We start from the raw sequence: 27,742 nt of genomic DNA, 5'->3' as shown, positions 1-27,742 counted from the left end.
TTGTATGTGGCATACTTATATTTCAAAACCATTCAACCTTAGAGTGAATAACACATTTTGTGCATAACCAAAATCTCTCTGGCATAACTAAACACAAGCTGCATAAATAAAAATTGTTGTCTTATACAAAATAATTTGAAAAGAACATTAGATATGTCAACCCTTAAAAAAATCTAAACTAGGTGCAAACTTGCCGCAAATGTTCCACTCATTATTTTCACATGCAAATAAGCTTGTTATTCACAGCAAATATTTACCAGAAGTTTGCAGCTGTTCACCGGTAGCGGTGAACCTCCGGCAAACCTTTGGCAACAATGGACAATTTGCTGCAAGTTTGCAGCAAAGCTCATTTGCATGTGAAAATTATTTAATAAAACTTTCAGTTTCTGTAAGGGAATATATAATTATAAGCACATAAACAGCCTTCATGTGATCAGTATTTAGAACAGCACAAGGCTGGTCATGAAGGCATGTATAACTACAGAGTTTAATCAACTTTTAATGCTTGGACTTTCACCATCATCACATGGCTAAAGAACCATTTTGGGACAAATGTTTGCCCCATGCAAACTGAGTGTTCTATATTTAGCAAGGGTTTAAGTTCAGTGTTGCTATTTCTGAAATTAACCTAAATCCCAGTTATTTCATCAAATTCCTGAAGGTTCATTATATAAGAGAAACCAAGATTTGTCTTGGGAGTCAAATTACGATATAACAAGGAACATAATTTGCAGTTTCCCAATGTGAAAAAATTATAATCAACCATAGTAGTTGTATTAGTGTACACGTCTCATGAAGCCTGTTTTGATACATTCATTTAAAATGTGGCTAAACTGTAATTTAATAGATATTTCTGAAGTGTGCATTGCATTAGGATGAGGCTCATGTTCGCTCTAGAAACAAAAACGTGTAAAGGCAAAGGTCAGGTTTACGGAGAGGAACTGCATGGCCATATGAGTGGCCTTAACAACTTTGTCTCCAAGGTGATGGAAGAGATTAAATGTGTGTGTTGGTGTGTGTGTACAGAGGGCACTGATCTCTCTGACCACACCTCTCCACCTCCTTCACGGAGCATAAATAAGGTTGAGCATCTCCATACACATCACTTGTGTACACACACTTAAACTTGCACATCAGAATTCATACACTTTCTGGGAAATTCTTGCAAAGATGCCATGCCTGACTCCAGCTCATAGACAGAGGATCCACAGTGGAAATGAATCAGTGCTGGAGAGAATTCTGATGGTAAGAGACAAAGCTTGCAGTCAAACTATTGCTTCCTATTAAAGAAGTGTTCCTATTAAACAGATGCAAAACTGAGACTTTTTTATATGTTAATGATATCATGAATTTATTACAATATTACAAGTCTTTTCAGTCAATTCTTTCTAGCTACAAACTAAAGTAGATTAACTGTTGTAAGTAACAACAGGTTAAACTAATTTGAGATCAACATAACCAAATGTTATGCCACAGCCCTATTCATTCTTCTATTTAATCTCCATTAATTTGACATACTCAACAGGTGGACCAAATTCTGTCAGAATTCCTGCTGAGTAAAGAAGAGCTTAAAGAAGTGATGAGGAGAATGCAGAGAGAGATGGAGAGGGGACTTCGTGTGGAAACTCACGATGAAGCCAGTGTGAAAATGTTGCCCACTTATGTCCGCTCCACACCTGAAGGCTCTGGTAAGAATTATGTTCTCTATTCCTAACCCTATGAAATTAAATATGTTGAATATTAAAGATGTTAGTTAATTTCTAATTGGTTACTACTACTGTGTATTTGTTTTCTCTAAAAAATAATTATGTCAATATAATGTTGGCCAAAAAGTTCTGAGTAGGATTAGTTGACAGGTATATAAAAACAGAAAGCTTAATTGCCTGGAATCTTGTGTTGACTAATATGACTCATGTCAGAAGTGGGTGATTTCCTGGCACTGGATCTTGGAGGGACAAATTTCCGGGTGATGCTAGTAAAAGTGGGCGAGGATGAGGAGCGGGGCTGGAAGGTAGAGACGAAGCAACAAATGTACTCCATCCCAGAGGATGCCATGACCGGTACGGCTGAAATGGTAAATAAACGAGTACAAAAGAGCACTCTTTAAAATAGAGCAGTCTATCATGACTAAATTCCAGTACATCTGAAACAGTAGGATTCAGTAGATTTTGATTCCATACAGTATTTCACAGTATGGTTTTGAAATGTTTTAAAATGGCTTTGAATGTTGAGCTTTGATAAAGAATGTGCTTGATTTTGGAAATATTTGGTAAATTCCCACCTAGCTGTTTGACTACATTGCGGGGTGCATATCTGACTTCCTGGACAAGCATAATCTCAAACATAAGAAGCTTCCACTCGGTTTCACCTTCTCTTTTCCAGTCCGCCATGAAGATTTGGACAAGGTCAGTACCTCTTTCAGTGTGAATATGGGCCACTCATGGTTAAGCACTCTATTGATGCTGTGACAGTGTGCTTGCATCTGCACCACATTTAAAAAACTATATAACCCCATTTATTGCTTCATTATGATGTTGACGTGCATTTGATTGTGGAAAAAGGCTTTCTACAGTGGTGTGTAACAAATGTACTTTTCATGTCTAAATTGTGATAGGGCATTCTGCTTAACTGGACAAAAGGCTTCAAGGCCTCTGGCGCAGAGGGCAATAATGTTGTGGGTCTACTGAGAGATGCTATTAAAAGACGAGGGGTTAGTATGCATGAGTTATGCATAAACATGTCACTGAAATTTTCATCACATGTCCTAAGATCTTTTAAAGTGTCTAATTGGTAACCGATTGTTCATAATACATTTAAAAGTAAAAATAAAATAAAAGGGCCTATCTATAAAATACATAAATTACTAGTAATTGAATAATTCCTTGTTTAGGATTTTGAAATGGATGTGGTTGCTATGGTGAATGACACAGTAGCCACCATGATCTCCTGCTACTATGAGGACCGCAGCTGTGAAGTTGGCATGATAGTAGGTAAGAGAATGACAACACACACACATTGTGTTTCCATATTTTATGGGGACTTTCCACAGACATAATGGTTTTTATACTGTACAAACTATATATTCTATCCCCGAACCCTAACCCTACCCCTAAACCCAACCCTCACAGAAAACTTGTTGCATTTTTAAATTTTCAAAAAACATAATTTAATATGATTTATAAGCTGTTTTCCTTATGGGGACTGACAAAATGTCCCCCATAATGTCAAAACGTTCGGGTTGTACTATCCTTATGGAGACATTTGGTCCCCATAAAGTGATAAATACATGCTCACACACACACACACAAAACAAACAAACAACCGCCATTCGCCACTAAGTGGCGGTGACGTCACCACGAAGCTTGTGCCAGGCTATGTGCACGTTAAGGCCACGTGAAGTGTCGAACGCCCGCTGGCAGGAGGTCACGGGACAGATCCAACCGGTGACACGGGTCGAATGACTGAGATGACTGGCTGATGCACCTTCTGTGCCCCCTACTGTGCCAACTTGCTGTGCTTTAGCCACCCTGCGCTCTGCTCGTTGTTGTGAGCGTTGCTCCTCCAGAAACACACACACACACACACACACGTTGTGTTTCCATGTTTTATGGGGACTTTCCATAGACATAATGGTTTTTAAACTGTACAAACTTTATATTCTATCCCCTAAACCTAACCCTACCCCTAAACCTAACCCTCACAGAAAACTTTCTGCATTTTTACATTTTCAAAAAACATCATTTAGTATGATTTATAAGCTGTTTTCCTCATGGGGACTGACAAAATGTCCCCACAAGGTCAAAAATTTCGGGTTTTACTATCCTTATGGGGACATTTGGTCCCCACAAAGTGATAAATACACGCTCACACACACACACACACACACACACACACACACACACACACACACACACACACACACACACACACACACACACACACACACACACACACATATATACACTTAGACTCAAGCAAATATAATTACAACTAGGGCATTACCTTTATAACAGGAAGATCGACTATTTTAACTGCCAACGCACAGTAATAAAGCTTTTAGTTTCAAGATAAAGTGTGTATTTTATTTCCCCCAAATTTTGCTTTGAACATTCTGATCAGGCCAACAGAGTAACACTGGCTGAACCAATGTGTGAGTTCGGGGGTAGGACTATCTGTTAGGCTTGAGCCAGTCATGCATGCAAGCTGAAACGTGAGACAAATGTGTCATAAAAGCGACACAAACTGACATGGTTGCTTCAGAAAATGTGCTTTCATGTTGCATTTTCTTTTAGGACACTATCGGTTAGGTTTAGGTTTTGTATCTCATTTGTACACCTTTCATTTGCTCATTTTCATGCGATAAGGCTGGTTATTCTAAAGACTTTTTTCCCCCAAAATCCCTAAACCAAGACAAAAATGGTCAATTGTAACTCCTCCTACAGCATTCAAGCTACTTTACCAAACTCAGCACTGACCTTCAGACTGTTCTGACTCGCGTTGCTACTGTATATCTTTTATAATTGACCATAATAATGCTTTCACACAACGAACAATCAAAAATTCAGACATAGACTGAATGTTCAAACGGGCCAATGGAATGCTCATTAATTCAAACTCCAACTGTCAAAACAAATACAATGTAAACAAACCAAAATCAAGGTCTGCCACATCATAGCTTTAGATTCCAATACAAATATGTCCATCTATCTGAAGTTTTTATCTGAAGGTCTATTTGACTATCTACTTAAAACTTTCAGACAAAGGCTTTGTCAAGCCAATATCAAAGTTTATCTAAACAAACTTTAACTATCTAGTTATTTGTGCAATTCCATTTGCTAAAGCACAGAAAGAAATGCTTTACCTATATTGATTTTTATCTCTCCGTTTCTGTTTCTTTTTTATTTTGTCATTGTTTCTCAGGCACTGGCTGTAATGCTTGCTATATGGAGGAGATGCGTAGAGTGGAGCTGGTGGAGGGAGAGGAGGGACGGATGTGTGTGAACACTGAATGGGGAGCATTTGGGGACAATGGTGAACTGGAGGAGTTTCGTCTGAAATATGATCGTGTTGTAGATGAGACGTCACTCAACCCTGGAAAACAGCTGTGAGTACTCCTCTTGACAAAAGGTTTCCCAAACCCTTCCCCCATCTGTCATTGATCAGATGAACAGATAGCGCCACCCTAAACTCATGCAATGGTTCACACTTGTTAACATCTTGTTAACGTCATTCAGTTTAAGAAATTAAAAAAATGACATAGCATATCTTCATGTGCTGATCAAAACCTAATTAAACAATTCAACTTAGTTTAAAGGGGTCATATAATGGTACATGCACTTTTTCAAGTTGATTGTACTGAAATGTGTGTTGGCTGTGCCTGTACACAACCATCCTATTATGATATAAATCCATCCAGTGTTTTTGTTTTAATCTCCTTATATATTTTCCCCTGCCTCAAATCGAGCCGTTCGACCGTGTGACGTCACACGGTCGGACGCCCCTCCCAGGATTGTTGATTGACAGCAGTGTTTCAACACAGACCCGCCCTCGCTCGTGAGCGAGCTGTCAATCATAGTCCGTCATCATTGTTGATACACTGGAGCAGAATGGCCCCTAAGTGATTGTCGTGTTCGGTTCTTCGGTGTAATAACGAACACAGCAGTCATTTTGATGTTCCTAAATCTGAACCGCTGAAGACGCAGTGGCTGAGTTTTGTTTACGATGGGAATATTCCCCACGAGCAACGTCAATGCGTTCATGTTTGCGCAAATCATTTTTCACCAGACTGCTTTATAAACGAGGATCAGTATAAAGCTGGTTTTGCTAAGAGCTGCTGCTGAAAAAAGATTCGGTACCAACTATTTATATTCCCTCTGTACCTCCAGAAGAAGTAAGTGTAACATTTTATTAACCTTTATATTAATCTTTGCAAATCGCTTGCACGCTTCACAATGAATGTGGCTAATGTTTACACTCAGGGTACATTACGGCGTGTTTTCCATAACGTTACGACGTTCTCAATATAATTCATAATCCCACGTTTATAATGAACAACGCGTTATGGTTATTGTGTTATTAAAAACTGTGTACGCAGGTGTTACAGTTAACATGGTAACACTAAGCTACACCTGGTTTACTTGTATGTTACTGATTAAGAAGTAATGTCAAAAAAACAGTTATACGGACAATAACTCCAGAACGGAGGGGCGGGGTGACCAAAGCTCATTATCATTTAAAGTCATATGCTCTGAAACGGCGTGCTGAAAACAGAGCTGTTTTTGAGCAGGTAAAATTAGTGTTTTCTTAAAATACTAATGAGAATTTTTAATAAAAAAAGTTTTCATTTAGACCCTAAAGATTCATATTAACTTGTACAAAAATGGCATTATATGACCCCTTTAAGCTGGTAGTCACAAAACTATAAGATTACACTTTTTTTATTTGATTCTGTATTGATGCTAACAATTTATTTATTCAAGCTAACAAAGGGAATGATTTACCCAAAAAATGAAATTTCTCATAATTTACTCACCCCATTATCTCAGACTTGTATGACTTTCTTTCTTCTGCAGAACACATATACAATTTTTCGGAAGAATTATTCAGCTCTGTAGGTCCATACAATGCAACCGAATGGAGACCAAGTCTTTGAAGCTCCAAAAAGCACATAAAGGCAGCATAAAAATAATCCATACAACTTCAGTGGTTAAATCCATGTCTTCTGAAACAATCTAACCAGTTTTGGGTGAGAACAGACCAAAATGTAAAAAAAATGTTTTTTGTATTTTAGTCTATTCTCATCCAAAATGTATTTGATCGCTCCAGAAGACATGGATTTAACCACTGAAGTTGTATGGATTACTTTTATGCTGCCTTTATATGCTTTTTGGAGCTTCAAAGTTTTGGTCACCATTCACTTGCATTGGATTGTCCTACAAATCTGAGATCTTCTAAATATTTGTGTTCTGAAGAAGGAAGAAAGTCAAAAACATGGCACGGGGTAAATTGCTAGAGAATTTTCACTTCCTTTAAAACAAACTTGGCAGCATCTGCAATATTATTTCTGCTACTCGTTGGTTTAAGTACTACTTTGATGCAGAATATTTTAGTAGGCTACTTCACCAGTCATGATCTCAAAAGTATGGTCTTTGGCTCTTTGCCAAAAGGAACACTATTTCCTCAGACATTATATCTGTGAACACAGAAGATAGGCCTACACTTTTTTAGTAATAATAGATCGTCTGACGACCTTTAGCATATTTCTTGTGGCCAAATAACATGTGTCCTCACATTCCTGCTCCCTAGTTCAGAAAGAGCTTAGCGAGATGTCAACCTGGAGCACTTATGTGGTCTCCAGGTGACAGGGTTGTTTTTCTAGTTATGTGGCGATTCTAACGGTAACCACGTCACTGTTGGAATACACACAGCTGGATTAATGGCCAGGGAAGGAGATCATTAGTGAAGATGCTACCTTAATGGGTATTTACAGTGTATGCAAGCAGATACAGAGGAGTTCAATGGGCCGTTCCTCTGATTTTTTATAGCTTACCTTACTCACCTCTCATGCTTTCTTTCTGTCCTGGTTACTTTAGAGTCTAGACCATTTACTGAACATTTCACAATATTATCTTCAGGCTTCCACTCATTTCCACTAATTCCTATTGCTGCAGTATTATTGAAATTTTGAGACTTTCACTTAATCTCTGCATACCTTTTCCACATGACTTTAGGTATGAGAAGCTGATTGGTGGAAAGTATATGGGAGAGCTTGTGCGTCTTGTGCTGCTAAAACTCGTGAATGAAGATCTGCTGTTTATTGGTGAAGCCTCAGACATGCTGAAAACAAGGGGAGTTTTTGAAACTCGCTTCGTCTCCCAGATTGAGAGGTATGACCGAATTGCTGATTGTAAGAAAACAGGCCTCAAATTAAGTTTGAACTAATATGCACATACTTTTTTAAAAACCTCAAACAAATGCCAATGACAATGAGAAGATTAATAAAGGATTATTATCTATTCTAAGTGTAACGGGAGCCAGCTGGTACATGATAGCTGTGCGGTATGTGTAAAACCACACTCCCCAGGCCTCTAGAAGTGCACTAGCAACTGACATTAGGGGCTGTAGCATTTAGTCTCCTCAATAGTGCCCGCCTCCCATGCTGGAGATGCCGGTTTGAATCCCGTGTGGAGCGGGTCAAGCAGGGCCGGTTACAGTGGTGCTGTGACCCGGATGGGAGTGAGGTTTATGGGGGTGAGTGTAATGGAAGCCAGCTGGCACATGATAGCTGTGTGGTATGTGTAATACCCCACTCCCCTGGCCTCTAGAGGTGCACTAGTGACTGACACTAAGGACTGAAACCTTTAGCCTCCTCATTAGCACCTCCACCTCCCATGCTTGTTCGAATCCCATTCGGAGCGGTCCGGTTACATGATGTTAAATGTTCAATCAGTTTATTTTCACTCATTAAATTACATATAGTAAACCTTCATTGTATGTTTAAAATCACATAATACCCCAATTCCTTCCGTCTTTTAGCATGTATCTGTACTTTGATAGGATCCTTAAAGGTGCATTAAGTAGCCTATTTCTCCACTAAATACTCCTAAAGAAATGAGTGTTACTTTTGACAAATATGTTTAATATTTAAATGAGTTCAAAATAACTCCAATCATATCAGAAGCCCAATAAAAAGTTTAATTTCACATGGAGCAGGTCGACCCATTTTGAGATCACATGACAAGCCGAATACTCTCTTATCTTGGTAACCCCCTATTGTTGATCCCTCTCACTCAGAATAAATTAACGGCTGACCTGCAAATAGTGTATTTCTACGATGAAATTTATAACTGAAAACCTTTGCTTTTGCATGATCCTGCATCCATGCCACTAGGTGATAGTATACGTTTAAAATGACTGCCATATCAGCCAAAACAATATAAACAAAAATTACTGAGTGCACCTTTTATGGGGATCCAAATTTGTTCATAAAAACTGTTTTTTTGTATTTTTTTCTTTCAGTGACACGGGGGACAGTAAGCAGATTTATAACATCCTAAGTTCGCTGGGAATCTTGCCATCCGAGCTGGACTGTGACATTGTACGTCTGGCTTGTGAAAGTGTGTCTATGCGAGCTGCTCACATGTGCGGGGCTGGACTCGCTGGCGTCATCAACCTAATGAGGGAACGACGTTGTCAAGAGGAACTGAAGATCACTGTGGGAGTGGATGGCTCTGTCTACAAACTACACCCTCAGTGAGTGTGAGAGGAGAGAGAGGTTTTATGAGAAGGCAAACAGAGTGGAATGAAGGGGAGATTTAATTGGATTTAGGGGTCTAGGTGAGTGAGGGATGTAATATGATTGGTCTCAGAAACAATTAAAGAACTCAATAAATGGCTTGACAAGCATAGATTTTGCATTTCATGTTATGTATGTTCATGTAGGAAGTTGGGGAGGGGCATATTAATGGGCTTTATTTTATTAAATAGCCAGTAGCCTTGAAGTCACAGCCATGAAGAATGATTTGAAACGTACTATTTCTAGGAGGAGGCAGGATTTAGGGGGAGGGGACACACATGTGTAAACTCCTCTACGTACAAGATGAGTCATCAATATGTTTGGTCCATTTCCCTGAAAGAGAAAGACTGTACATATTAAAGGTGCACTCAGTAGTTTTTTCCAGATTAAAAAAAGTTTTACTCGTAAAGAAATTAATTGTAATTTTGAAACATATGTATAAAATCATGACCTTTTATAAAAGCTGTTTTATTCTACATGGGGCAGGGGCACCCTAATGGGGGCTGTCATTTTAGAATCACAAGACCAGCTGAATACTACTCGCTTAATCTCAGTAACCGTCTTGTTATTGGACACTTTCACTCTTGGATTAAATCAATCATGACTGATTGTGAATAGTACATTTCTACAAATGCATCTGTAACTGAAAAATATTTATTTTGAATTATGCTGCATCCACACCACTAGGTGTCACTGTAAGTACAAGATGACATGAGAAAAAAGTTACTGAGTGCACCTTGAAAAATGTATATCTGCTAAAAGTTATTTTTGTAATCTTTTAGGAATACACTATGTCATATAGATGTCCTCAAAGCTAAAAGACATTGACTAAAAGCCACAAAACTTCAATTTAGTGTCTTTAAAATTGTACCTAATAAATTGACCCAATACATTTGACCTAATAACCTAGTACATTTAGTTCTAATTTATCTATCCCTTAAAGGTGTAGTGTGTAAGATTCAGAAACCCTTGTTATTAATGACAACTGTGGCCGTTAAGTGAACTGCAGCCAGCTACATGTTGCTCATGCTCACGCTCGTGCACACACTCCATAGGAACAAGTGAACATTGGCCAAAACAATGACGTAACATACAAAGTGACTGAACGTGATTCACTGGCATCATGCTGACACACTATTAAAATTACACAGTTATGATTGTTTTACTATAAACTTGAGACTAAACTAAAACTACTTATCAGCTAATATAGCATACTGATACACACATACAGCTACATACTACAGAACTATACCAGACAGTTTACTGTTGCACGGTTATGATGCACTATTGTATGTTTTGTATGTCATACAGGTGAAACTCGAAAAATTAGAATATCGTGCAAAAGTTCATTCATTTCAGTAATTCAACTTAAAAGGTGAAACTAATATATTATATAGACTCATTACAAGGAAAGTAAGATATTTCAAGCCTTTATTTGATACAATTTTGATGATTATGGCTTACAGCTTATGAAAACCCCAAATTCAGAATCTCAGAAAATTAGAATATTACATGAAATCAATAAAAAAGGATTTTAAATACAGAAATGTCGGCCCTCTGAAAAGTATAATCATGCATATGTACTCAGTACTTGGTTTGGGCCCCTTTTGCATTAATTACTGCCTCAATGCGGCGTGGCATGGATGCTATCAGCCTGTGGCACTGCTGAGGTGTTATGGAAGACCAAGATGCTTCAATAGCGGCCTTCAGCTCTTGTGCATTGTTTGGTCTCATGTCTCTCATCTTTCTCTTGGCAATGCCTGATAGATTCTCTATGGGGTTCAGGTCAGGCGAGTTTGCTGGCCAATCAAGCACAGTAATACCATGGTCATTGAACCAGGTTTTGGTACTTTTGGCAGTGTGGGCAGGTGCCAAGTCCTGCTGGAAAATGAAGTCAGTATCTCCATAAAGCTTGTCTGCTGAAGGAAGCATGAAGTGCTCTAAAATGTCCCGGTAGACGGCTGCGTTGACTCTGGACTTAATAAAGCACAGTGGACCAACACCAGCCGATGACATGGCTCCCCAAACCAACACAGACTGTGGAAACTTCACACTGGACTTCAAGCATCTTGGATTGTGTGCCTCTCCATTCTTCCTCCAGACTCTGGGACCCGTTTCCAAATGAGATGCAAAATTTGCTCTCATCAGAAAAGAGGACTTTGGACCACTGAGCAACAGACCAGTTCTTTTTTTCTTTAGCCCAGGTAAGACGTTTGACATTTGAAGCCCATGTCCAGGACCCGTCTGTGTGTGGTGGCTCTTGATGCAGTAACTCCAGCATCAGTCCACACCTTGTGAAGCTCCCCCACACATTTGAATGGCCTTTTCCTGACAATCCTCTCCAGGCTACGGTCATCCCTGCTGCTTGTGCACCTTTTTCTCCACACTTTTCCCTTCCACTTAACTTTCTATTAATGTGCTTTGATACAGCACTTTGAGAACATCCAACTTCTTTTGCAATTACCTTTTGAGGCTTTCCCTCCTTGTGGAGGGTGTCAATGATGGTTTTCTGCACAACTGTCAGGTCAGCAGTCTTCCCCATGAATGTGAATTCAACTGAACCAGACTGAGAGACCATTTAAAGGCTCAGGAACCCTTTGCAGGTGTTTAGCTGATTAGAGTGTGACACTTTGAGCCTACAATACTGAACCTTTTCACAATATTCTAATTTTCTGAGATTTTGAATTTGGGGTTTTCATAAGCTGTAAGCCATAATCATCAAAATTATATAAAATAAAGGCTTGAAATATCTTACTTTGCTTGTAATGAGTCTATATAATATATTATTTTCACCTTTTAAGTTGAATTACTGATATTAATGAACTTTTGCACGATATTCTAATTTTTCGAGTTTCACCTGTATGTTGTACTATGATCAAGAAAACAGCATATCTGATTAAATTTATCCTATATACCTGACATTTAGTTTAAAGAGAAGATCATTGAAATTATTTTAAAGTTATGAAGCAAGGTAGCTTGCAACTCGTTAGCGTTAGCAGGCAAGATCAAGTTAGCTAAAATTACACAGATCAATCCTTATGGCACTATATTTCACATGCTTTGCAGTTATGTACGTTTACCTCTACAATAAGAAGAATGCCAATTAAGGATTGGTTTTGATCCCCAAAACCGAACTAAGTTCCCTCCAGGAATCAAATGCCCTGCCGATGTTCACTCTAGTTTTCGCTCGACCACGATCACGTTCCCACTCAGCCAGATGGAATTCAGTAGATTAATGTTTTTTCTTTTTTTACTTACTCAGAGTTTGTGTAGGTTAGGGTGTTGTGCTGTGAGCCAGACGTTTGCTGGATTCGGTCTCTAAGATAACGTTACCTAGTGCTGCAGTTTGTTGCCACTGTTGAATAGTGGAAGCACTGAGGCAAGGCTCTCGGGAGCACGCATAAACATCGCATCCGTTGGATTTTCCCAGCAAAACCGACCCACTCCTTTTGCATGAAAATCAATCTACAGGCTTTAATAGGCAACCTAGGGAGTCTGGGAAGAGCTTTTTTTTAAGTTGCATTACAAGGCGTTCACACATTGGCAAACAAAAAAGGGCAAATATTACATGAAAATTGATACATATTGCACATTTTATTAACTTCTTTTTTTTTTTTTTTTACTCTTTTACCTGCACTGACCTTCATATCTGCTCATTCAGTTTCAAGGAGAGGTTACATAAACTTGTGCGGGAAATGACACCTCACTGCGAAATTACCTTCATCCAATCAGAAGAAGGGAGTGGTCGGGGCGCGGCTCTCATTTCTGCAGTGGCATGCAAGATGGCTTGCATGCTGGCACCATGATGTATTTCACATGTTTCAGCCTCATTTACGCCTGGTGGAAGTCTAGGATCATCGGTGAACTGTAATGTTGATAGACACTCATTCAGAGTGGTCTCAGAAAGCACCTTCTTGTGGTGAACATTGTATTGTGTAAGTGGAGGAGATGGCTTAAGGGTTGTTATGACAATATTAATAATTTAGACATTTGCTGTTCAAATGCTTTTAGACACAAATATACAGAAACATTATTATTGTCTGGAGCACATGTTGTTTTACATTTATAGGTTACATTGCCTTTTACTTTGGTGACTGAAGGTTAGGAGAAAAGCAGAGGGATCGTTGATGTTATATAAATGAACTGTTCAGGTTCAACATAAGCTTATTGCACACTGTTTAATGCTTGTTTTATTTATTACCTTTTAAACTGTTTATATTCAGTGGTAATCACAACTGTTAAATTATTAAAGAGAGGAATTGAATATGCTTTGTACATGTACTGTAAAATGATTAATTACTGTAAATAAAGCTGCTGTATTATCAACAGACCTGAACTGTTGTTTTTTTCTAAGTCACTTATTAGTCCCATGAAACGAAAATGAACATTAAACTCAAACAGAAAGATGAATACAGAATGAGAAGGGATGAAAGCATTTAGCAGATGGCTTAATAAATTATTCATCACTCTTGTCAAGCCATTTGTGTACTAACTACAATGTGCAGACATGGCAATTTGCTTGAAAAGGCCTTTGAGAATTTAACGGTTTCCCATTTTTTTTAACCAGACCAAAAGATGGTTAATAAAATCTTTCTCAGCAGTAAGTGTTTATATAACAAGGGCCACAGTGCAATTACACATTCATTATAGTCATCAGAATTCAAGTCCAAAATTATAATGTGCATCATCTTGGCTCACTGGTCCTTACAATGATTTAATATCTAAATCCTCAGTGATCCTTATGAATGTATACATTTAAAACAGATTACACTGTACATTATTATAGATCTAGCAACTGTTCATCTGATTGCAAAAAGCAAGTTAGGTTAATTTACAAGAACGATATATAAGGACAAAAACTGATTGTCACCCATCGTGGTGCTGGATTAGTAGCCTATTTTAACAATAGTTTAACAAACCGTTACATCTGTGGCTGATTGTTTTTGACGACACTGATGTCATAAAGTTTGTAGAAAGCATTCTGTATACTTTTGAAATAACAATATTATCATAAAGTATCAAGCAATAAATTTGCTTTTTGGATTAAAACGTTCACCCAAAATATTCATACAGTGCCAGAAATAGGAAAAAAATTCAAAAAAGATTTTGAGCTACTCCTATGACATGATCAACACAATGTTTAACAGAATAAAGTAGTCTATATCTTCTGTTAAAACACTAACAAAATATTACAATACTTGCAATGCTTCATCTGACAATCAAAAAGGCCTGATATTTCTACTTGTAAGCAAAGCAGAGCCCATTTTAACTTCCAAAGTTTAACATATTAAAATACAATAAATTCCACACATAAAACTAGCAAAAGTAATTCAAAGAAATTTTAAAACACCTCTAACTTACAAAACATATGTTCATTTCAACAATACACCCATTTAAATAGGTGTTAATGCTTTGCAATACAGCAAAATCCTAAATAATCTTGCAACACCTCTCAACTGCTGAGATATGTGGGTCATTTGCATGTAGAGAACGTTGGGCTTGATTTTGTGTACTTCTCACAGCGGATATGGCACTAACTTAACCAAAGATCAGGCAGGTCTTCATGAGACAAAGGGAATTTTGCTGCAATTGTTCATCAATTGACATCTTGCAAATTAGTTTTAATTATTTACTAAGTCAGAAGATGAAAAGTGAAATAACAAGTAACTTTTTCAATTTATGCTAGAATGTCATTTTTTTATTAAAAAGGCAGACAACATGTCAACATGGCAGACACACAATACTTCATTAATAAGAGAAAGCACACAAGCACCTTCAAGCTTTACTAGTCAAAACTAATTTTTTACCCCTTCTTCCTGTAGTACTTACTGTAGTACGACATATACACAATTGGAAAGAGAAGCATCCATGTTTATACATTTCCTGCCCAAGGTGGACAAATCATTCTGTCTGTGGGGGCTAACTGTGACAGGCCTAAAATCAAACTATATTTTGGGGTTTACATCACATTATATCTGTACCAATACATTACCGAGAGTGAAAGCCTGTGCTCAAGGGCTGTTATTCTCTCTCCTATTTCTGCTTTTCTCTGAAGTCAGATCACCATAAGCAGAACCGTATTCTCTCTCCTATTTCTGTTTTTCTCTGTTGTCAGACGACCATAAACAGAACTGTGATTATGTAGTAAATTGATATAATGGGCATGTTCCAACAATACAGTATAATTTGAAGTGTTATAGTATAGACATATTTGTGTGTCTTATTTGTAACTACATGCTCTCATGGTTTGTCTTAAATAAGCTCAAATGTACTGCTCAAAATGTGACAAGAGTGATGATCCTGTGCTTCCTGCCTTTGCCACTACATAGCAGTGCAGCATAATTTACTGTATTGTTCTAACTAAACAGTATTTTATTCATTCATTGGAATGTAGACCAGGCCCATTCCTTATATATTCCTGTGAGATATTTCATAGTGATTTCAAAGAGTGATGAAATATGATTTTTTAAAGAGATCTCATGATACCCAACCCAGATTGCACATGTGCATCTCTGAGATGCCTGTTTTAGAGCTTTTCATCTGGAAAGCATTTAATTATAATTAACATCTGCTAAACATCTTAAGTAGATCAGATTTACAAGCATTCTAAATCATAAACATCTCAAAGACATCTGCTGAATGTGTTTTATGACATTCACAAGGGAAAGTCTTAAAGCAAATGAGAAAACAACCTAAATAATATGTGTGCAATCAGGAAAGAGACCTCATTCAATGTCCCTGATTGCACATGTACATCACCCAGACATCACATCTGGAAGACATGTTTTTAATGTTGTTTGCTCATCTGCAATATGTCTATAAGATGTATGTCAATGCCCCAGAATAAAACATTCAGCAGATGTCATTGAGATTTTTATGATTTAGAATGTCAACCACACAAAATCAAGCAATTTAATAAACAAATTGATGAAGAAAACACTGCCAGTGTGCAGCCCTAAACGCCATAGTAGTTACACATATGTGTACTAAATGTTAGAATGCTTTTATTTCTTATTGGAGACATATTAACACTGGATTGTGTTTTTAAATAAAAAACGTATCATTGTACCTGTGAATGGAAATCTGCCTCAGTAGTATCTATAAAAGCATTTTTCAAATCCTTATCCAGTAATAATACATGATTGGCCGATCCTGTTCAGCGCTGAGAAAAGGAACAGTTATCACTCAACAGCCCCGTCTACACGCTGCTTCGGTAACGTTACGGATCTGGACAATAATTTACACCAGATTTTTTTTTAATGATACTGAAAAACTTGAATAACAATTTAAATAAAAACTGACCTAAGTCACTTGGTGCCCTCCAAGACGTGGTGCCCCTGGGCACATGCCCAATTGGCCATTAATCCGGCCTTATTAATTAGCTTGTGATTCTTTCTATATGAAAAGATCTAAAACACACAGATGCACATGTGCTATCTGGGTAGACACAGTATAAAGGTCATAGATCACATCTAATTTTTTTTTTACATGTTTTCTTCATGATCAACACCAACAACAGTAGGCTACTACAACCCATTGAACATTAATTATCTTTCCCTCACAGCCTTGTTTCATTCCTGTAAAAAATGGCGCATATTAAATATCCAAATTAAATATAACATTAACTATTACAAATGTAAACAATTTTCACACGTTAGAAGCGAATGAGCATGTTTCTCCGCCCAGTTGCTCTTGTTTCTCCGCCCAGTAAATGGGTTATGAACTGTTTTGACCGCCTCTCTGAACACTGGGCCGACTCGTTTGAACACGCGAAGACAAACACGCTGAAACATGTGGACAGAGGTGAGAAACAACATCAGCTCTCTTCATGAAGAGTCACATGACCACAACCTCACACAGGTAAAGTACAAGCTAACACAATAACAATGCAACATGTAAATAAAAACTAAACTCTTCTGCAACATACTGTTACTTTGTTTTAAATGTCTCAAGTGTTTGCAGACTTTTAAAAGAAATTAAGGAAAATCAAATCAAAATTAAGTAAAAATAAAGTTTTTTTTTTTTTTACTTTAGTTCTCCTGCAGAGGTATAGATGTTTATTAGTTCAGTTTATCAGAATGACACATCTTTTGTGTTTTGTAAAGTTCACTCCATTTAAAGCTATTTTGAGGAGCATGTCTTGGGGAAACAATAAATCTGTCTTGCTCCCCTTCCCCATTTCCTGTCCTCCTGCTTGTTGTGGAAACTTTCAGTCAAGGCATACTTTCTTATCTTGGTTAAACAACGTGCCACCCTCTCGCATTTTTCTGTAGCCTACTGAATTAATGTCAGCTTCTCATTTTCTATTAAGCTATAAAGGTTTGCTTTTCACACCTGCTGGGTACATTTATGCAATAATGAGCTGGTTGTTACAGTATATTACAGTAAACCTTAATTATGTGCTTTGTATCACAATACACCCCACTTCTTTCAGTCTTTTAACACATATTAATACTGGATAGGCTTCTTTAATGTGCAATAAGAAAGCTATTTTTCCCACTGTAAGTTTTACCCCTAAAGAAATGAAAAGTGACAAATGTTTAAGGTGATACACATTAGATGGAGACTGCTGTCATATCAATGGCATAGAAAAAGCTTTTTTATTCTACATGGGATGGGCCGCCCACTCATGGTGGCCGCCATGTTGAGATCAAATGACCAGCCGAATACTAGTTGCTTTATCTCTGTAACCCACCTGTTATCAGCTATTTTAATTTTTTGGATAAAAGTGATCATGGGTTACAAGTATGGCTGAAATGATTAGTCGATGTTATTGACAAAAAAAATTGTTGACAAAAATGACCATTGTTGAATAGTCATTTGATCTCATTTAACGTAACATGAGATCACATTAAACTGTAATGACGGCGCGTGAGAGCAGCACTGCAGTTCGCACTGTGGAGAGGAAGAATTACACAGATCACTGTCCAGAGGCACTCTAAACTTTCCAAACAGCTTCAGGTGATGTAGATCGCAAAGTATGAGGGAATCATACAAAGAAATACATACAGAAGCACTCTCATTGTGGAATAAGTGAAGTTAAAGTTCAAATAATAAGGAAGCAGATCATATAAATAATTACAAACTCCGAAACTGGCATTTCTCTGTGCGGTCATCGCCTCCTCTATGAGTTGCGTGAATGTCCCGATCTTAGGGGAGAGATTGAACCTGTACCCAGCTGATGCTCACTCTGTTGCGGGGACGCCTGTCCCTCGAGCAAACACACTTAATGCAGCAAGATTATAACGTGATGGCTTGTGACTTATTGAATCATAATATTTGTCACTGTGCATTTCTTATCATGAAGAAAATTGTCAATATGCAGCTTTATTAATAGAGAGAGTTTGTTTTTTGTGAGTTAAAGATGGATTGAAGTGAACAGAAATGTGAGAGAGGAAGTCTTCCACCCATTATAAACTGCAACAAAATACATTTATGATTTGTTTTTGTTTTGGCTTGTTTTCCAATAAAAATATCTAAAACTCTGAGAATTATGAATTATATGAAAATGTTGAATATAATATTAAAAATACAAATATTTTAAAATATCTAAAAATCCTTTAAAAAATGATGCATTCACCTGAGAAGCTGCATATAAGATATTTATACTTGCGTTTAGAGAATAGATCCTGACCGAATCACACTACTCATTGCACCTATTTCTAATACAGCCTATACAATTCCTTCTGTTTTATGTTAAGTATTATAATGTAAAGCATATGACTTTTTTTTTTTTCATTAGTTGCCATCATCTTTGCAGGTGCACACTTTGGTTTAAGATAAAAAGTTGCCTAGTGGACATTTGATAAATGTGAACAAACTGAGAAACATGTCCACAGACCCTATTACAGATTTCTCTCTCTCTCTTTTCTCTCTATAGATAATTTCACCAGTGTCTTCATGGCTTCCCTCCCACTCTGATAGAAATGGTAATTACAGCTAAATTCGCTAACACTCAAAAATAAAAAATGTTAGATCTATGCATTTCTTACATCAAATTGTTGCAAAAAAATTAAATATTGCACAATTCAATTTGATGGAATTTTGTTATACAATTTAAAAGCATAAATGTTAAAAACTATATATTTTAAAAGTATATCCTGCTAATAATATGTTTACCTGCATGTCTTAACATAATCCCTGTTGTCTCTAAAGGCTCAATAACTACCCATCCAACCCCACTTGCCGAGACCCCCATTAACAGAAAGAGTGGGATCATACCAGGTACAATCTTACTGTGTCTCCCAATCATTAAAACATGTATTTTACATTTGCTTTCCTAATAGAAACTTTTGATTTTATATTAATTAATAATCTTAAATAATTCTTAAAAGTGATCATGGGACAAAAATTTACCGTATTTACTTTTTTATGCACATTCCTGATCTTATTTTCCTTGATTCATCAGTGCACATTATTCCAAATTTAAAATAAATGTTTCTGCCTCTGAAACCATTTAACTTTTTGGATTGCTTCACAAATCCCTCTTATTTTTCAACCTTTCCCCACTAACTACCAGTCTCAGTTCTGGTGGGTAATGCCCCCTTATCATGATCCAATGATTTCACAAAGGATGAAATCAAGTCCTGCTTTTCTTTTTCTTGTTGAATTTCCTGTTGCACTCAGAAAAACAGTCAGATAAAGGAATCAAAATGGATTGGGAATGGCGTTTCGTGTTGGCTTCAATGTGAATGGTTTGGCTGCATGCTGTTCTGAAATCTGCTTGTTATTTGACTGCCTGACTGTCACTGGCTTGACTGATCTGACTTGCACTTCCTCTTTTACTACTGCCTCATGCTATTTTAGTCCCACTTTCCCCAACTCTCACGAGTCCTACTTTTTGCATCATGTAGTCACCATTAAGTTTGAGATTATTACGCATTTCTTACATGCTTATAATAACTGCTGATTCCTTCTTCAGTCTGACGAAACTCCTCTCTGCTCTGACTAGAGGGTTTGTTCACCATGTTTTGTGTGACTCTCATATGGCTTATGTGTCCAAAACAAGACTTTTCAAGTCAAGTCAAGTCAACCTTTATTTATAGAGCACATTTAAAAACAACAGAAGTTGACCCAAAGTGCTTTACAAATCAATCAATCAAAATGACAGAGTAATATAAAAACAGATTGATTGAAAGTTAAATATCCATCCATCCATCCATCGTCAACCGCTTATCCTGTGTACAGGGTCGCAGGGGGCTGGAGCCAAGTTAAATATAAAACAGAATAAAATAAAAACATTTATATATAACATCATGTATTTTTCCATTTCAAACTTTCAATGATCTGTTAAAAAGCTACAGTGGCTAATGACTAATGATGAAGCTGACCTCACATGGAAATGGAGACTATTCCATAGATTAGAACCTATCACAGAAAAGGCACGATCGAACTTGGATTTATAGCCGCTATGAGGAACCTTCAATAGAAGTTGATCAGAAGACCTGAGCACTCTGGTGTGGATTAAGGGTGTAGAAGGTCACTGATAAATTGGGTGCGAGAACAGATAGTGCCTTGTAGACAAAAATCTGAATTTTAAAATTGACCCTGAATTTCACTGGAAGCCAGTGTAGAGATGCTAAAACCAGGGAAATGTGATCCCTCTTTCTTGACCCGGTGAAAAGCCTGGCTGCCATGTTTTGAACCAGCTGTAGGTGGAATAACACAGTTTGGGGCAGACCAATGTACAATGAGTTACAATAGTCTTTCTGTTCTTGAGTACTTTGTTTTTCTGTGTTCTGAGAAAAGTGGAAATCAAGTGTAACATTTATCATTTGATTGCACAACTTGTTGCTTTTTTTCCCTGGAAGATATGACGAGATCTGTTTATTAATATCAGTCTCCATGAACAACATGTTTATACTCCACATTTCTGGAGAGATCTGATTATACAGGTCAGTTGTCTATGAGATAAGGGTGTTTGTGTGTTTGTGTGTGTGTGAAAGAAAGAAAGACACTGCAACATTAAATATGAAAACCCAAATATAAAATTCTGCAGAACACAAGTTATGATTTTGGGTGAGAAAAAGTTCAATATTTAAGTCCTTTGTTTGCTTGAAATTCTTCTCCCTGCACAGTATATGCAATATACATGAAGAATGTGAATCACCAAAAACACAAGAAGAATGTGAAAGTAGAGATTTATAGTTAAAAAGGACTTCTCATCCTAGTGGTTGCCTGAAGGCTCTAGAAACTTTGATCTTAAATGATTTGATTGTAAAAAATATAAACATTTAAAATAATTTTCTATAATAATATAATGTATATATAAATCTAAACATTGGCCATAAACATTTCTTACTGATTTAGTTGTCCTGCAGTATTACTCAATATAGATGGATCACCAGATCACCAAAATGATTTTTTCAGATATAGAACGTAACAAAGGAAGTGTGATCGAGGCTTTTTAAAATGTATGAATTGATACAATCCATCAGAGCAAAGGTTCACTTTCACATGTGCATGGCTCTGTTACTTGGGTAATGCAGAGTGCAAGAGTGTGTGGAAGAGAAAGAGTGAACATAGAGAGTGTTAAACCCTTCCTGGTTGAAAACTGTGTTTTCATTTTTGAGCCTCTCCCCTCACAGGCCCAAACAGGTTTACATGTCTTCACTGGAACTTTCCACATCCTGCACCTGTTTTTTCTTATTATTGGGGCTTATAAGCACAGCACTACTGTCCCCTTCAACACCTGCACTTTATCCAAGTTCACATTTAATCCCAAACCCCCTATAAACACATTATATCTTTGGGTCAGTCTCATTGATAAAAAAAATAATAATAAAAAAGATTATTGAAGGCTCACGAGAGCCCTGAAATGGCCCAGTTACATTTAAAGTGGAAAGGCAAGTGATTTGATCTGAATTCATGCCTCAGATGAAACAAAAGTGCTGAAACTGTTGCACTTCATGCCTTCATTAATATTTCATGGTATATGTCTGCATTGGGGAAACGTTACAAGGCCCCAGATAACAGTGTAACAGGTGTGCTTGTGTGTTTGCTTTGCCTTTGTTCACAGGTGCAATAGCTGCAGCAGTGTTCATAGGCTTTCTATTAGCCCTCTATGCTGTTCTTTGGAAATGCATGGTTACACAACCTAAAAGGTATAAACTACTTTTCTTTGTCCTGATCTACCTATCTGCCTGTCACTTTAATATACTTAAAAACCCTTAATTATTCAAAAATATGATATGTAGTTTTTTTATGCTTTATCCCATTCTCTGTCTGTGTTAGGAGGAAAAAAAGAAGTTTTAAAGTTCGTGAACACAGGTCTCTTGTGTGTTGACCTCAGGGCAGGAAGTCTCCCTGTCCACCAGAGTGTCTCAGAAACTGATTTTAAGGTCAGACTTTCTCCTGCAATGTATTAGTACCCTCATAAACTGTGTTTAGGTCTTCTAACGCACACTGGTTTAAGGAACGGACCGTTTCATGGATGATGGACCTGTAGGCCTCTGCTTATGAGTTCTACATTGTCATCAGAAGATCAATATCTGCTCTGTTTCATAAGTCATCCATCATGTTCCTTATCTAACTTGGCTGATCAGCACATATTGTCCAAAATGACTAGAGGAGTTGCATTTTCTGCAATGGTCATGGAGGAAAATATGTGAATCTTTAGTCATGAAACTTAATCTTTGCTTATATGCTGTGTATATATAGAAAACAACAAGCCCAGATGTATTCTTGTTGTGTGTATGGTTAGTTTACATGAGTATATGGTGTGTGTCTTCAGAATGCATAAAAGGTGCAACAAGCTAAATGCCCACTACATGGCAGAGGGCTCTATATTTTTCTCCCTTTGGTGAAACATGATGGGGACTGCCCAAGAAGTGCCATATAGCCTTTATTGGCTTACATCTCTATAAGCTTACGTATTTTAAAATACTGGGACATGTATTTGATTGTTTTAGCCATGCTAATAAGAGCCTTGTACTTCTTGTCCTCACCCAAACATTCCTTTTGACCATTGTGAACTCTGCACCAGCAATATTGACCACAGAGCAGCAGAATTCTGGGTTAAAGTTTCAATGTCTTTGTCTACGTGTGTACATGTGTATGAGTGTAAGAAATGGGGTCGCAGATTGCTGGTTTCTATTGCAGGTGGTTTGTTTGCACAATTTGGCCTACTGTAATGTTGTGTTGCATTTTGTATTTTTATTTGTTGTGTTTTTTATGAGGTGTGTGTGTGCACGTCCTTTTTTCCCTTTCATTTTGGATTTTAATTTTAAAGGAATAGTTCAGCCCAAAAGGAAAATTCTGTCATCATTTACTCACCCTCGTGCTGTTCTAAACCTGTATGCCTTTCTTCTGTAAAACACAAAGAGAGATATTGGGCAGTATGTTAGCCTCAGTGCCCATTCACTACCACTGCATGGAAAAAAAGATGCAATGAATGTCAATGGTGACTGACGCTAACATTCTGCTTAATTTCCTTTCATGTTCGACATAAAGTCATACAAGTTTGAAACAACATGAGGTTGAATAAATGATGACAATTTCCATTTTTGGGTGAACTAACCCTTTATATACTAAATTCATTCATGCTTACAAAGTATACGTAAAGATCAGTGTTGAGGATATAGATTGCCTCTGGTGTGGCTGTATAAATCTTCATTTGTACTGCTATTAACAGTAGCATGCTACAATAGATGCATTTAAATGTGAACTGTGACTGGCTTACACCTTGATGTAAAATGACTAATATTGTAACTTTAATACTTGCTAGATCATTTTATATTCAGGTGAGGTCATTAATAATTGTACTGTTCATATGATCCACATCGTTGCATGAAGAATATTTCACTTAATGTGCCTTTTACCAATTTGTATGGTGCTTGAATGTATTGCAGTTCTGCTGTAAAGTTGTTTACTCTCTAATAAATATCAACCATTTGTTTATACATTCTGTAGTATTTTAATGATTGCCTCTGAAAATTGGATAGCGTTCACACATACATTCCAATGGTCCCTTTTTACAGACTGATCATGCATTTCTGCCATAATTTAGTAGTGTATATCTTGCCTGGCCCCTCTTTTTGTTTAATTTAAAAAAAAAAAAAAATGTTTATGTACTTTATATTTCTGTACTTAATTTGAACTATACTTGTATTTTAAACAGCAGTTAACACAGCTGCATTGGTGTTTCAAATACAGCTGCTGAGGGAGTGACTGTAAATTTGGTATTTTTCTCTCTTACTGTCGTAATCCATTACTCTCTATTTTTTCATTTTGTGGAAAGTCATGGAAATGTAATGGTGGATTTTTGCTTATGCTGTTGGAGCAAATGGAAACATTTGCTGTGGTCTCGCATGTAGTGTACCTCTAAAGAAGTTTACCCTACTACAGTTTTCGGTTTCCAAACCCAGAAATGTGAATAGGGCCCTTAAACTATTTCTAACAGTACTAACAGAGGTAAACTCTACCATAATGCTGAGTCAGTGAGTGAGTGGGCTTCGACATCCCTCATGCATCTTTGGTTCATTGTTTGACACTGTGTGTCTGATTGACAAGAACAACAGGTGAGGCTGTTAGTCTGAGACGAATGTGTGTGCACTTGAGCATTTAGGCCTATATTATTTTATTTATTTTTTCGTTCTTTGAATTCATTTATTCTATTCATTTAAACCTTATGATTATTCATATCTTAATTTTTATAAATAGATTCGGCTCTTCTGATATGCGACAAGAAGGTTGTAGGTTCTTGTTCACCTACAAGAACCGGCTCTTCAAGCCGACTCGTTCACAAACGACCCATCACTACCAGTGAGAAGTGATGAACACGGAAGTGCACGTTTATTTACAGCAAAGTAAAATGCAGAAAAGTAGTGAGTTGTTTCAGCTAAACTGTAGATTTGTATTAGTCTTATAATGGTGCGTTCGTGCTTCTATCCAGTCATTCCAATCATCCATTCATGGCAGCAAACACTTTCAGCCTTGTTTGGCATTACCTCGCATTTCCTGCATGAGCACCACCACATCTCCCGTACTCTCAGTCTACCAGAATCTTTTTTTTGTGCCGCTGCTGCAGCCTCCTCCATCTCCCGGAGTTCCTGGTTGGTGTAATCTGGTTTAAACAAATAGGGCTGGGCAAAAAACTTATATCAAAATCCTACAATGTTTTTCTTTAAAAACCCTCCTTGTTGTCTTCTAATTCGTGAGCAGCGTGTTTTTTGCTCTATCCTCTGCTTTTCTGCGTTCATCACTTCTAATCAGCCTTTTCCAGAAGCCAGTAATAATAGTTGATAAAGTTATAAATATGTATATTTTTCTTACAAAAATGCATCGCTTCGCTTCAGAAGGCCTTTATTAACCCCCTGGAGCCGTATGGATTACTTGTTTGATGGATGGATGCACTTTTTTTGGCTTCAAAATCTAAGGTACCATTCACTCCCATTATAAAGCTGTGAAGAGCCAGTATATTTTTTTAATATAACTCTGATTGTGTTTGGCTGAAAGAAGAAAGTCCTATATACATAGGCTGGCTTGAGGGTGAGTAAATTATGGGATAATTTTCATTTCTTTTTTGGGTGAACTAAACCTTTAGAATCTGCTATGAAAGGGACCTTGACTTTTAAGAGGTTTGTTTTATAGATGTATATACTCAATGAACTGAAATGTACCAACAGATTAAACACATAACACACACAGATACAGTACAAATCAGGTACCAAATAGCTTAGTCATTTTCAGAACAGTTCTTCCAGAAGTTACATTCATGTCTGACTCACCATCTCCTTCCCAAAACTCAAACACACACTTCCCTCACAAACCATCAGTTTTGTCATGGTACCATATAATAATTAAAATGTAATAATGAATAAAAAACCTAATTATAACCAAAAATGTTTTAATACAATAGGAAATAGTTATTTTGGGTTTGAAGTAACTTGATCAAGCTGTACAAAAGCAAAAATATTATTTGAAAGCTATAAACCTTTCAAATGCTGGATCATGAAAGGGATTTTCCTAGCTAAAGCGGTCTGAGAAAGTAAAAGTTGCAAACTATGAGAGGGGTTTTTCATTTGTGCTGTTTGCTTTTTATTATAACTCTGCGTCAGTGACCCTTTAACAGACACCTCATGTTTGGATTAATGTTCAAAAGCATGACACATCATGCCGTCAGAGAGCAGAGCACATTTATTCATCAAAGAAATAAGAACAAGCCACAATTGTTGATGAAGGGTGTGTGAGCTACTGTAATATTTTACTGTCTTGCTGTTTGATTTTGAATCCGAGACAAACATTAGAACCTCTTGGGTATTTCATGTACACTGTAGATGAAATGGCTCAGGGAGACCCCAACGTGTACATATGCAAAGATTTACACAGTGTGTGTACCAAATGTATGAGAGTTTTACATACTTGTGGAAATAGACACACGTGTACACGCAGTCTACAGCATCTGCTGAACATATCTTTTTTGTAGGGTGAAACAATATATTTTAAACTTTTCCCAGGATGTTCTGCCAGGTGATCAACTAGCAGTTAAATACATATACATCAGTTCTCTCTCCATCTTATAATTTTTTGGCAGAGGCGATTTGCAGTAAGTGTAAAAAGCACAAAAATTAACTATGGTTTTACTACAGTAACCATAGTATTTTTCTAGTAAAATTATAGTAAACATGGTTACTATTAACTAATATTAACAACATGTTACTGTAGTGACACCATTGTTAGTACATCACAGTGTCAACCAACACACATGTTACCACAATATTACTACAGTAAAACCATTGATTAATTTGATCCATATCAAATCCTTCTCTCAACTCCCTGACCTTCACTGTGACCAAATAACTGCGAGGATTCTTTTTTATTTATTACTATAAGTTGTATTATAGGAAATATTCATAGTAAAGACATGGGATTTGAACATGGATCTCCAGCATGACAACACATACACATACTGTTGTTATACCAAGAGCTATTGCAACTGCACATGGGGGTGCAGTTTGTTATAAAATCCTGTTTTTACGCCAGAATATTGGAGCAAAGGTTATGTTAGTTTTTGTTAATGTTAGTTATCCAATCTCTTGATCCTCTAAATGTCTAAACAGTTTAATGTCTCTACCTCATCAAATATGCCCACCTTCATTTGATCAGCAGTTGACCCCAAATACATCTGTCGTGGCTGTCTTGAGTTTGATCTGAGCAGTGTCGGGCAGAGTTTGCGTAAATAGCCTCTGCAAACAAGATGGACTATTTGCACTTAGTTTAAACAGACACTCTGTCCTTTTTTTATCATCATTTATCTTTTTTTTTTAATTTTAAAGAAAGGGCAACTTTTTGTCTACAATGGTGCCCAAATACCTTTACATTTGATGTTTTAAAGTAAAATGAATAATTTATTTATTTATTTATTTTCTCCCCAATTTGGAATGCCCAATTCCCAGTGCACTCAAAGTCCTCGTGGTGGCATAGTGACTCACCTCAATCCAGGTGGTG

At 37.1% G+C, this 27,742-nt stretch overlaps 2 protein-coding genes across 3 annotated transcripts in view; both read left to right on the top strand.

Annotated features, from left to right (window-relative positions):
• The window catches only part of LOC127631221 (E3 ubiquitin-protein ligase RNF34-like), a 243,602-nt gene that overhangs the window by 155,825 nt on the left and 60,035 nt on the right, over window positions 1-27,742 (top strand). The window lies entirely within an intron of this gene.
• On the top strand, window positions 1,072-13,397 carry LOC127631220 (hexokinase-4-like). The gene is made up of 10 exons (XM_052109271.1): window positions 1,072-1,245; window positions 1,526-1,688; window positions 1,920-2,074; window positions 2,286-2,405; window positions 2,615-2,710; window positions 2,891-2,990; window positions 4,921-5,104; window positions 7,731-7,886; window positions 9,019-9,252; window positions 12,957-13,397. Exons 1-10 carry the CDS (start codon window positions 1,171-1,173, stop codon window positions 13,099-13,101), a joined length of 1,428 nt encoding a protein of 475 aa, XP_051965231.1. The 5' UTR covers window positions 1,072-1,170; the 3' UTR covers window positions 13,102-13,397.

This window comes from Xyrauchen texanus, chromosome 37, assembly GCF_025860055.1.
Source record: "Xyrauchen texanus isolate HMW12.3.18 chromosome 37, RBS_HiC_50CHRs, whole genome shotgun sequence".
Classification (NCBI taxonomy): Eukaryota; Metazoa; Chordata; class Actinopteri; order Cypriniformes; family Catostomidae; genus Xyrauchen; species Xyrauchen texanus.
This window is presented reverse-complemented; position numbering and strand designations above follow the sequence as displayed.